Raw genomic sequence first — 12,364 nt, 5'->3', positions numbered from 1 at the left:
CTTTGACATCTGAGACAGGTATAGTTCTACGAGCTGCTGACGCCACCATCCAGCTTCTGTCTATACACAGCGGTCACACTGCAGCAAGCCATATTGTTTTTTTATTTTGCTTCAGGTACTTTGCCTGTCCCCCCTTTGATCTGGTCAGTGGCTCAAATCAGGAACGTGCGAGGGTGACCCAGGCAATAACATTCACTGACGTGTCGTCGGATCAGAGAGAAAGAAAGGGACCGAGAGAGAGGAAAAGAAAGAGAAGAAAAATATTAAGACAGTACAAGCAAGACAGAGAAACAAAGCTGGAGGCTCTCAGCAAAGAAGAGCAAGGAGTGAGACATCAACAAGAAAGGTGAGATACAGAATCAGACAAAATAAGAGAAAATAGAGAGACAAAGATTTAAAAAAAAGACCGAACGGCAGCAGCTGACCGAAGAGAGATAGAGGTAGGGAAAACAAACTGGTTGTGAGATACACAGAGGGATTGTGAAGACAATGGCTAGCACTGCCCTGGAATTTCTTGGCTTCCTCATTGGTATAATAGGGTGGATGTGTGCTTGTGCGGCAACAGGGATGCCACAGTGGAAGATCACGCCATTCATTGGAAGTACCATACTGAACACGGAGATCACATGGGAAGGAATCTGGATGACCTGCGTCTACCAACAGACTTCGGGCAGGTTGGTATGTGATAGCTATGACTCGGTGCTCGACCTCGCTGGGGATGTACAGTTGGCAAGAGCCTTCATGTGCCTGGCCATTTCCTCTGGACTTCTAGCTATCCTGGTAGCAACAGTGGGAATGAAGTGCACCTACTGTGCTGGAGATGACCGTAAAACAAAGGGTTATATCGTCACAGTTGCTGGCTCCTTCTTCATCTTTGCTGGGCTGTGTGTCCTGGTTCCTGTCTCATGGGCTGCTCACAACATCATCACCGATTTTTATAACCCACTGCTGCCGGAGAACTTGAAGTGGGAGCTGGGAGATGCACTTTACGTGGGCTGGACAGCCAGCTGTTTCCTTGGTATTGGAGGAGCCTTCCTCTGTTGCTCTTTCCCGACGGGGAGTGAGGACGGACGAGTACCTCAGAGAAATAAAACAGCAAATCAATCTTCACTGCTGACTCGAAATGTTCCGTCTGGTTACCTAATGAAGGAATACGTCTGAGCTTTCCTCCTCCCCTCCTGAGATTTCCAAGTTTGTAATAAAGTTTTGTCAATTTTTCTTGATGGTTTGTCATAGTTATACTGTGTTATGAATCTGCAGCTGTATATTGGATAACACTGCTAACAATAAATTACAATCTCTGTCTAGGTCAGAATGATATGTACTTATACTTTTATACTTACAACTTCAGGTATAGGATTTGCCAGGTTTCTATCTCATTTGTGGTATTGCCCGAAATATCTACTATTCATTTCTGTCCATAGATGCTGCCTCTATGCTCCTCCAGCGCTCCGTGTGTGTTGGTTGTGGTATTGTTCTGTTAACCCTGGTTGACTTCAGCATTGCCAGGGATGGACAGAGAAAGAAAGAGCACATTTATCCCAAACATGAGGAAATCTGCAGATGCTGGAAATTCAAAACAGCACACGCGCGCACACACACACACACACACACACACACACACACACACACACACACAAACACACACACACACGATGCTGGGGTAACTCAGCAGGCCACTGTGCCATCCCCTTCTCTCAGTTCCTTCGTCTCCACTGCATCTGCTCTCAGAATAAAGCTTTTCATTCCAAAAATAATGAGGTGTCCTCCTCCTTCAAAGAAAGGGCTTTCCTTTCTCTACCATCAACATTGCCCTCACCCCGACCTCCTACCGCCACACCAGGGATGGGGATCCTCTTGTCCTAATCTACCACCCTACTAGCCTCTATATCCAGCAATAATTCTCCGCCATCTCCAACGGGATCCCACCACCAAGCCCACCTTTCCCTCCCCCCACTCTATGCTTTCCACAGGGATCGCTTCCTATGTGACTCCCTTGTCCACTCATCCCCTCCCATTGATCTCCCTCCTGGTACTTATTCTTGCAAGCGGAACAAGTGCCTTACCTGCCCTCATACCTCCTCCCTCACTACCATTCAGGGCCCCAAACAGTCCTTCCGGGTAAGACGACACCTCACCTCTGAGACTGTTGGGGTCATCTTCTGTATCCGGTGCTCCTGGTGTAGCCACCTGCATATTGGTGAGACCGGACATATTTTGGAGACCATTTCACTGAGCACCTACACTCTGTCCACTCAGAAAAAGCAGGATCTCCTATCTCAATTCTACTCCCCATTCCCATTCTGATATGTCAGTCCATGGCCTCCTCAATTGCCGTGATGAGGCTACACTCAGTTTGGAGGAGCAACACCTTATATTATGACTCAGTAGCCTCCAACCTGATGTCATGAACATTGGTTTCTCGAATTTCTGGTTATTGCCCGCTCCTTGCCATTCCCCATTCCTGTTTCCCTCTCTCACCCTATCTCCTTACCCGTCCATCACCTCCTTCTGGTGGTCCTCCTCTTTCACTTTCTTCCATGGTCTTTTATCCTCTCCTATCAGATTCCCCCTCCTCTAGCCTTTTATCTCTTTCTCCAATCAACTTCCCGGCTCTTTACTTCACCCCCTCCCCCTCACCTAGTTTCACCGATCACCTCCCACCTTGTACTTCCTTCTCCCCTCCTTCCCCCCCCCCACCTTCTTACCCTGACTCCTCATCTCTCTTTCCAGTCCTGATGAAGGGTCTCACCCTGAAACATCGACTGTACTCTTGTCCATAGGTGCTCCCTGGCCTGCTGAGTTTCTCAGGCATTTTGTGCGTGTTGTTGAACATTCATCCCATCTGGACTTCATGCATTTAATCAAGACAAAAGCACTCTTGAGTGACAACAGAGTCAGCAATGGTCCTTTGTGAGGCAACAAGAAATATTTTCCTGTCTGAGGATTCCTTCCAGAAACTGATTTGCCCTGTAAATACTGACAAAAAATATTTATAAACCATTAGTTCAAGAGCCTTAAGCTGCCTCACTGGAGAGATAATAAATGACAATGAGTCACAAAGGAAGACAGAATGTCTGGGGACAAATTATGTGGTCAAAGACATTAGCTATGAATCCTAAAGGGTCACAGGGAAGTAGAGGCCTAAGGCAGGCATTCCAAAGCTATGTGCTTAGCCAATTAAAGGCACAACTTCCAAGATGGAATGATCAAGTTTGGCAAAGATTAAAAGTGGAAGAATGCAGGATGCTGGAAGCCTATAGGCTGAATGAAGTTACTGAGATAGGGGGGATTCTGAAAACAACCATGTTTAAGTTTAAAAAGTCAGCCAAAGTACATTTATTATCGAAGCATTAATGCAGTATAGATCCATGAGGTTTGTCTTCCCACAAACAGCCATTGAACAAAGAAACACCATGGAACCCATTCAAAGAAAGCATCAAACACCCAACACACAAAAAAAGAGGAAAAAAAGCAAAAAAAAAGCGAAAACATACAACATTGAGCATCAAACCACAAAGCCTTGAAATGGTGTAGAAAAGTTCAGTTCAGTTCAGTTCAATTTTGCGCCGTGATGTTCGTTGAATGCAGGCCGCAGAGCCAGTCCGGCCTGATCAAAATCGCACCAAGTAGCAATTAAAAAGGAGTAACCAGAAACCAGAAACACTTACTGCATGAACTGCACGGTCCTCTAAACGAGTCCAGTCCACACCTTCCTCTGGCAGTAGCAAGCAAGAGGGAGTGGGAGACCAGTCAAATGCAGGCAGGCGACGCTGAGCATCCGTTTGCCTTCCGCTCTCGTCCTCGTTGATTTCGATCTTGTTTGAACTGGGACAGTGGTTGAGACAGAGGAAGGAAGTGTGTTTTGTCTCACCTTGGAAATGAATAAATAGGCTGTCAGTGACCTGGTTCAGCTCCCAACGTCTCCCAGGGTGTAAGATGAAAAGAGAAGGCTTCAGTTTTCCCAAAGTCCAGCTGCAGGAATTTTCTCCCTGTTCTGTGTTGGATGCTGTACCGTATGAGATCCAGGGAGAGCTGTAGGGAAGGGGTGTTGCGAGTCTAAATGTGTCACAAACATGGACTCTGCTACGGGGTTTCTGTGCCCGTGTGGGGTGACTGTGGAGTGGGTTCGGCTTCACGCTCATGAGTATGCACGTACCAGCTAATTACTATTTCCTTACGGTGGTATTTAACTCCCTTCTTCTCATTCCAGTCTTGTCACGACTTGCCCAAAGGCACAGCAACTTTTGCCCTCCCTACTTACCCTCGCCCTTGTCCGGGAAAGGGGACGACCATTTCGACTGACGCTGTCAAGGAGCAGTTTTCATTTAGTATTTAGTTATTGCTCCCAGCCACAGTGTTGGCATTAACTTTCATTGTGAGAGTTCTAGTTAATGGCCCTGTTGGCCTAGTGTTTATTGCTTTTCTTTTCCTGTAAATTCTGCAACATTTCTCACTAAATTCAGTGAACTGTTGACCCACTTCCTCGTCTCTCTCTCTCTCTCCGCACTTGGGCCATAACCGAACGTTTTAATGCTTTTGGATAATATCACACAGGGAGTAATGCAGGAACGAAATAGCAGGGAGGCCAGCATGGCCAGATTTTGCTCCTATGTCCTTTGTCTTATGTCTCATACAGAGTGGAACAAGGCCCTTCTTCTCAACCGATCCATGTCAATTAAGATACCCATCGTGGCTAGTCATACCTGTATACAATTGGCTCATATTGTTTCATATTGAGTCGGTGGTGAAGAAAGTGAATGCAATGTTGGCATTCATTTCTAGAGGAATAGAGTATAGGAGCAGGGATGTGATGTTGAGGCTCTATAAGGCGCTGGTGAGACCTCACTTGGAGTACCGTGGGCGGTTTTGGTCTCCTTATTTAAGAAAGGATGTGCTGACGTTGGAGAGGGTACAGAGAAGATTCACTAGAATAATTCTGGGAATGAGAGGGTTAACATATGAGAAACGTTTGTCCGCTCTTGGACTGTATTCCTTGGAGTTTAGAAGAATGAGGAGAGACCTCATAGAAACATTTTGAATGTTGAGAGGCATGGACAGAGTGGATGTGGCAAAGCTGTTTCCCATGATGGGGGAGACTAGTACGAGAGGGCATGACTTAAGGATTGAAGGGCACCCATTCAGAACAGAAATGCAAGAAATTTTTTTGTCAGAGGGTGGTGAGTCTATGGAATTTGTTGCCACGGGCAGCAGTGGAGGCCAAGTCATTGGGTGTATTTAAGGCAGAGATTGATAGGTATCTGAGTAGCCAGGGAATCAGAGGTTATGGTGAGAAGGCGGGGGAGTGGGACTAAATAGGAGAATGGATCAGCTAATGATAAAATGGCGGAGCAGACTCGATGGGCCAAATGGCCGACTTCTGCTCCTTTGTCTTATGGTCTTATGGTCTAAACCAGGGGTGCCCAACTTATTTTATGCCATGGGCTTCTACCATTAACTGAGGGTCAGTGGGCCCCAGATTGGGAAGGCCTGCTCTATAGCTTTCCTATTCATGCAACTGTCCAAGTGCCATATCAATATTGCAAATGTGCCTGCCTCAGCCACTTTCTCTGGGTGCTCATACCTTACACACACTACTCTCTGGGTGAAAAGATTGCCCCTCAGGTTCCTATTAAATTTGTCTTCTCTCACCTTAAATATGCCCCCTGGTTCTTGATTCCCGAATCCTGAGGAAAAGATTTTATAAACTTTGATAGGATGACCCTTCATTTTCCTACACTTTAAGGACTGAAGTCCTAGCCTGCTCAAACCTTCGTTATAACTCAGTCCCTTGAGTCCTGCCAACGTCCTTGTGAATATTTTCTGCAGTTTCTCCAGCTTCAGAAGAACGAGGGAGGAGGTGGGGAATATCGTTGAGACCAATCAGACCTAGACAACGTAGATGTGGAGAGTTTTCGATAGTGGGGGAGTCTAGGACCAGAGAGCACAGCCTCAGAATACAAGGCGATCCCTTTAGAACAGAGAGGAGGAGGAATTTATTAAGCCAGATGGAGACAAGCCTGTGGAATTCATTCCCACAGACAGCTGTGGAGAAGTCATTTGCATAGATTTAAAACAGAGGGTGATAGGTTCCTGATTAGTCAGGGCATCAAAGGTTACAGGAGATGGCAGGAGAATGGGGTTGAGAGGGATAACAAATCAGCCACGATGGAATGGCAGAGAAGGCTCGATAAGCCGAATGGCCTAACTCTGGTCCTATTTCCTATGGCCTTATGGTCTTCATGGCGCCTTTCCTACGGCAGCGTCACCAAGAATGAACACAGCTTTGCAAATGCTGCTCTACCAAGGTCTTGCACAACTGCAACATGCCTCCATCTTCTACTAATGCCAAGCATCTGGAAGGGAGTCAGGTGAGGTCACACCCACACAGCTCAATGACAGGGAAGCAATGGGAGGGTATGGTTGGTTCACCATGTTACAGGCTGATTTGAAGGAACAATTTACCAAGGTCAAAGCCCCGTCAGTGAATTCTCATCACTTTGATAAAGGGTCTTAGAACATAGAACGTAGAACATTGAACATTACAGCACAGATACAGGCCCTTCGTCTCATCCAATATCTGTGCTAACCCATTAACCTGTCTAGCCCCATCGGCTTTATGGGTGGAACGAGTATTAAGAAAGGCACGACCACGTTAATGGGATTATATTATAGAACCACCCAACAGACTGTAGGATTTAGAGAAAAAAATTAGTCAAGGGAGCAGAAACTTTTGCAAGAAAGATAGGGTTGTGATAGTAGGCAATACATTAATTTATGAAGCCACTATGCCCAAAGATTTGCTTACAACCCTATCTACCTGTCACACCACTTTCAAAGAATATGTACCTGTATTCCCAGACCCCTTGTTCTACTGTACTCCTCAGTGCCCTATTGCCTACTGTTTAAGTCCTACCCTGGTTAGTTATCCTGAAGTGCAACACCTCACACTTGTCTACATTAAGTTCCATCGGCCATTTTTCAGCCCATTTTTCCAGCGGTCCAGATCGCTCTGTAGGCTTTGATAGTCTTCCTTCTTGTCCACCACACCCCCCAGTATTGGTGTCATCTGCAAATTTGTTGATCCAGTTGACCACATTGTCATCCAAATCATTGATGTAGATGACAAACAACAATGGACCCAGCACCGATCCCTGCAGCACACCACTAGTCACAAGCCTCCAGTCAGAGAGGCAACCATCTACTACCACTCTTTGGCTTCTTCTGCAAAGCCGATGTCTAATCCAATTTACTACCTTACCTTGAATGTCAAGTGACTGAAACTCCTATGTGGGACCTTGTCATAAAGTCCATGTGGACAAAATCCACTGCTTTGCTTTCATCCACTTTCCAGGTAACTTCCTCAAAATACTCGATAAGATTGGTTGAACATGACTTACCACACATAATAACTTTCCCACTGCTGATGTCAGGTTCACCAGCCTATAATTTCCTGGCTATTCTTAGAGCCTTTCTTAAAAAAATGGAACAACATTAACTATCTTCCACTTCTCCTGCATCTCATCCATTGCTCAGAATGTTTTAAATATCTCTGCTAGGGCCTCTATAATTCCTGCACTAGCCTCTCACAGGGTCTGAGGGAACACATTTTCAGGCCCTGCGGATTTATCCGCCCTAATTTGCCTTGACAATAAACACCTCCTCCTTTGTAAACTGTATAGGGTCCATGACCTCGCTGCTGCATTGCCTCACATCTATAGACTCTGTGTCCATCTCCTGAGTAAATACAGATGCAAAAAACCCATTTAAGATCTCCCCCATCTCCTTCAGCTCCATGCATAGGTTATCTCTGATCTTCCAGGGGACCAATTTTGTCCCTTTCAATCCTTTTGCTCTTAACATATTTGTAGAATCTCTTAGGATTCTCCTTCACCTTGTCAGCAAGGCAACCTCATGCCTTCTTTTCGCCCTCCTGATTTCTTTCTTTAGTGTTCTCTTGCATTTCTTATACTCCATCAGCCCCTCATTTGTTCCTACCTGGCTATACCTGCAACGCACCTCCTTCTTTTTCTTAATCAGGGCCTCAATATCTCTCAAAAACCAAGGTTCCTTAAACCTGTCACCCTTGCTTTTTTTTCTGACAGGAACATAAAGGGTCATCAGTTCCATCCCTAAAGCCTCACTAGACGAGCTCTCCAGTCTGTCCTTACTGAACACTATCGTGACATTTTCCCTAACTAGTAAAGTCACCCCTCCCCCTTTAACCCTTTTGCTTTAGCAAGGATAAAACAACATTACTCTGGAACATCGAGCTGCCAGTCCTGCCCTTCCTGAAACCAAGTCTCACTACTGGCTACAATGTCATAATTCCATTTGCTGATCCACACCTGAACCTCTTCAATCTTTCCTACAATAGTTCTTACATTGAAATATATGGAGCTCAGAACATTGGTCCCACTATGCTCAAACTTTTGATTCTGGCTTTGGATGTAGTGTACACTGAAAATTTGATTCTTGATGGCAACCCACTTACCAAGTACACCTTTGCCAGAAAACAGCCTGTCCCAATCCACGCTTGCCAGATCAATTCTGATACCATCAAAATTGTCCTTTCCCCAATTTGGAATCTCAACCCGAGGACCAGATCAATTCTTCTCCATAATTACCGTGAAACTAATGGCATTATGATCACTAGATGCAAAGTGTTCCTCTACACAAACTTCTGTCACCTGCCCTGTCTCATTTCCTTAATCACAGATCGAGTATCGCGCTCTCTCTAGTTGGGACTTCTATGTACTAATTAAGGAAACTTTCCTGAACACATTTCACAAACTCTTTCCCATCCAGCCCATTGACAGTATGTGAGTCCTAGTCAATAAGTGGAAAGTTAAACTCACCTACTATAACAACCTCATGTTTCTTGCAACAGTCTGTGCTCTCTCTACAATTTTGCTCCTCTAAATCCTGCAGACTGTTGGGTGGTCTATAATATAATCCCATTAACATTATCACACCTTTCTTATTCTTCAGTTCTACCCATAATGCCTCACTAGATGAGCTCTCCAGTCTGTCCTGACTGAGCACTACCGTGACATTCCCCAGGCTAGTAAAGCCACCCCTCTCCCTTTAAGGGAGAGGGAGGAGAAGATGGCGGCGCGACACAGCGCGCACAGCCGTTCCGAATGATATCGTATTTGTGAAGTAGGATGCCGTGCACAATCCTGATTTGATCGAGACAGACGTGGAGAAGCACGGAGGAAGATTTTGTACTGTGGCAGGGCAAGAGAACTTCAAACGAAGAACTGTAAGGATATTAGCAGTTTTTGAGGGAGTAATAACCTTCATTTTGAACATTTTAATTGAACCCTACCTCCAACTCTCCACATCTTTTTGTGCTAGGCAAGCTCCAGATTTTTTCTTGCTTTGGAAAGGTTTGTTCCAGTATCATCTTTGCTGTGTCACTCTCTGGGTTTTGAAATTGGCCTAAACTAAATTGCATCACATTTTCTTAACCAGTGTCTGTTTTGAGATTCGATTGCTCCTATAATGGCAATGAAAAGTCCCTCAATGCTACAAATATCAGGGGCAGGCCTATTTTGGGATGTTGGGAAAATTTTCAAAACTTTCACAACTTATCCTGGGTTGGTGGCATTGCAAGTGCAATATCGATATGAGTCTGTGTTGTAGTCCATTACTGAAATATCAATCCAGGAGAAAGCTCAGCCATTAGGTTTGTAAATTGGTAAATTTTGTTAAAAGAAAGATTCAAAGATTCAAGATTTGAGATTCAAATTACATTTATTATCAAAGTATGTATACAATTTACAACCCTGAAATTTGTTTTCCTCACAGACAGTCATGAAACAAAGAAGAACCAAGGAACCAACTCATTCAGACATCAAACCTTTCCCCCACATGCAAAAAAATAATGCAAATGGCAAAAAAGAGTGAAAACATGGAATATAAAACATAAATCAAAAGGCATATTTCAGTTCAGTTCAACTCAAGTGTTCAGATGCCAATAACCTGGATAGTGTGCAGAGGAGATTCATTAGGATGTCATCAGAACTTGAGAGATTGAGTTATGGAGAAGGTTATGCAGTCTGGGGTGTTTTTCATTTGAATATAGGATAATGAGGAGTAATTTGGTCGGGGTCTATGCAATGATCAGGTGTGCAGATAGGATCAATGCACAGTCTTTTCCCCAAGGTTGGGAATGAAAAACGAGGAGTTTAAGGTGAGAGGGAGGAGTTTGAATAGGAATGTTAGGGTCAACTTTTCACCTAGGAAGTGGTTGGTACATGAAGTGTACAGAGGAAGAACTTGAGACAATTAAATAGCAAATTGGCTTGGAAGTAAAAGGCATTAACACAATTGAAAGCCTGTGACCAGCACAGAGATCAATGCCCTCACTGCTTGCTGTATGCATTAATCGTTTTGATAAGAACATTGTGGTCATGAGTAAGTTCATGAAGGCACAAGAAACAGTGGTTAATGTTAGGCTGCGGAATGTTTGTAAAAATCAGTTTGTAAAAGTGGGCAGGCAGAGCAATGGCAGATGCATTCTGTTGGGATAAATAAGGCTAAGACATAGACAATGAATGGCAACCCTCCAAACTTTAGGAACAGCCTTTCATGTGGGACCTTATGAAAACCATTACCAAAGTTAATTGCACTGCCCTCGCCAATGCACTTTGTTATTTCTGATTGACCGCCGAGGTAATGCCAAGCACTGAAGATTATTTACCTCACATGTTTCTGGAAAAGAGTACACTAATTGAGGGCTAATGGCCCTGAGATGGAATAAGGTCAGCAGAAATCACTAGGACAAGTTGGAAAGAACTTTGTCATAATAACCTATTTTTTTATAAAATCGGCCACTGTTCAAACTAATGTGACTGTGATCAAAGTCACCAGAGAGACACTGTGTTATGACATGTACTCAACCATGCCAGCTTCAGGGGTTTAGATGCTCTAACACTCTGGAGAATGAGTAGATGGCACTGCCCCTTTAAACATTCAGGACTATTCACTAATTGGCAATCATGTTTTGGACATCAAGAGTTCAGCATTGAAAGATCATCTGGATGGAGCCTTGGTGATTAATTGTAAGCCTGGCCAGAGATTTCACCCAGTGTTTTGTTTTGTGTTCAGTTCTCGGTCCATTTTTATTCCGTGTCTCTATCCTTGCTTCAGATACTCCAGCATTTGGGTCCAAACCATCCTCATCAAGGACTCTCGTCACAGTACGATTTAGCCAGTATGGACACAGCAGGGTTTCGGAGTCTCTTGTCAGCTGTGCCTAACCATGAGCAGATTTCCAGACAGAGCCTGGAGATACACAACCTCCAGGTAGCCCTTTGTCAACTTTTCACAAGGAGGGAGTCAGTGTCGCTTGGGGGAGCCAGTCAATCACCGTGGAGCCAGTACATCTTCCAATCCCAGAGATATTCAACGGTGACCCAGGCCCTTGCTGTGACTTCCCCATTCAATGCTTATTAGTGTTCAAACTCCAGCCATCCTAGTTCCCTTCGGAGCACGGAAAGGTGGTCTTCATGATCTCTCTTCTGACTGGAAGAGCCCTGGCCTGGACCACCGTGCATTGGGAATGTAGGTCAGAGATTTACTCAGATTCGGAGGAATTCATGGCTGCCACAAGGAAGCTGTTCCATCACCCTGCTGGAGCCAGCCAGGCCTCGGACCATTAGATGAAGATTCACCAGGGAGGATGTTCAGCGGCTAACTACACCATTGAGTTTTGAACCCTGACCCAAGAGAATGGCTGGAACGTGGAGGCCTTGGCGACTCCATACCGCCACAGACTCGAGATGAACTGAAGGATGCCCTTGCCGTGGGAGAACCAGCAGAGAACTTAGAGGTTCTGATTGACCAGTCCATTCGTCTTGATAATCATCTGGCAGGGCGTAAGTGGGATTTCTTCAAGGAGTTGAACAGGGCTAGCCCAAGCCTGGCCTCAATGCATCGTTGTTCCATCCCTGATCTTGGACCATGACCAGCCTGTCCCCTGCTCGAGCCCAGGCAAATCGGCCGTGTAAGGATCGCTGGCAATGCACATGGTTCCGGCATCGGAGTCGAGGTTGCTGCCATTACTGTGGGGAAGCAGGTCACCTGCGGGCCGAACGTCCAAAGCTGCAGCTATCAGGAGAGCTGTTCAGACCGTCCAGTGTTGGGAGGACTGTGGCAGTAGCAGCCACTACCCCAAATCTCATGGATTTTGATGCCATGCTGAGGACGGAGATCTCCTCGGGTAGGAACCGACAAGAGGTGAACGCTTTTTTCGACTCTGGAGCAGCTGGAAATTTCCTGAACTTGGGGACCGCCCGTCGGCTCAACGGACCGCTGCAGGAGTTGAACCAGTCCATGGCTGCAACTGTCTTGGACA

At 45.3% G+C, this 12,364-nt stretch overlaps 1 protein-coding gene across 1 annotated transcript; it reads left to right on the top strand.

Moving 5' to 3' along the window:
• The first annotated feature begins 489 nt into the window (after positions 1-489).
• On the top strand, positions 490-11,974 carry LOC140190460 (claudin-4-like). The gene is made up of 3 exons (XM_072247074.1): positions 490-1,051; positions 1,558-1,588; positions 11,737-11,974. Exons 1-3 carry the CDS (start codon positions 490-492, stop codon positions 11,972-11,974), a joined length of 831 nt encoding a protein of 276 aa, XP_072103175.1.
• Positions 11,975-12,364: the final 390 nt, after the last annotated feature.

The sequence above is a fragment of the Mobula birostris genome, chromosome 30 (assembly GCF_030028105.1).
Source record: "Mobula birostris isolate sMobBir1 chromosome 30, sMobBir1.hap1, whole genome shotgun sequence".
Lineage (NCBI taxonomy): Eukaryota > Metazoa > Chordata > Chondrichthyes > Myliobatiformes > Myliobatidae > Mobula > Mobula birostris.
The sequence above is the reverse complement of the archived record's forward strand: the minus strand, read 5'-3'. Positions and strand labels throughout refer to the sequence as shown.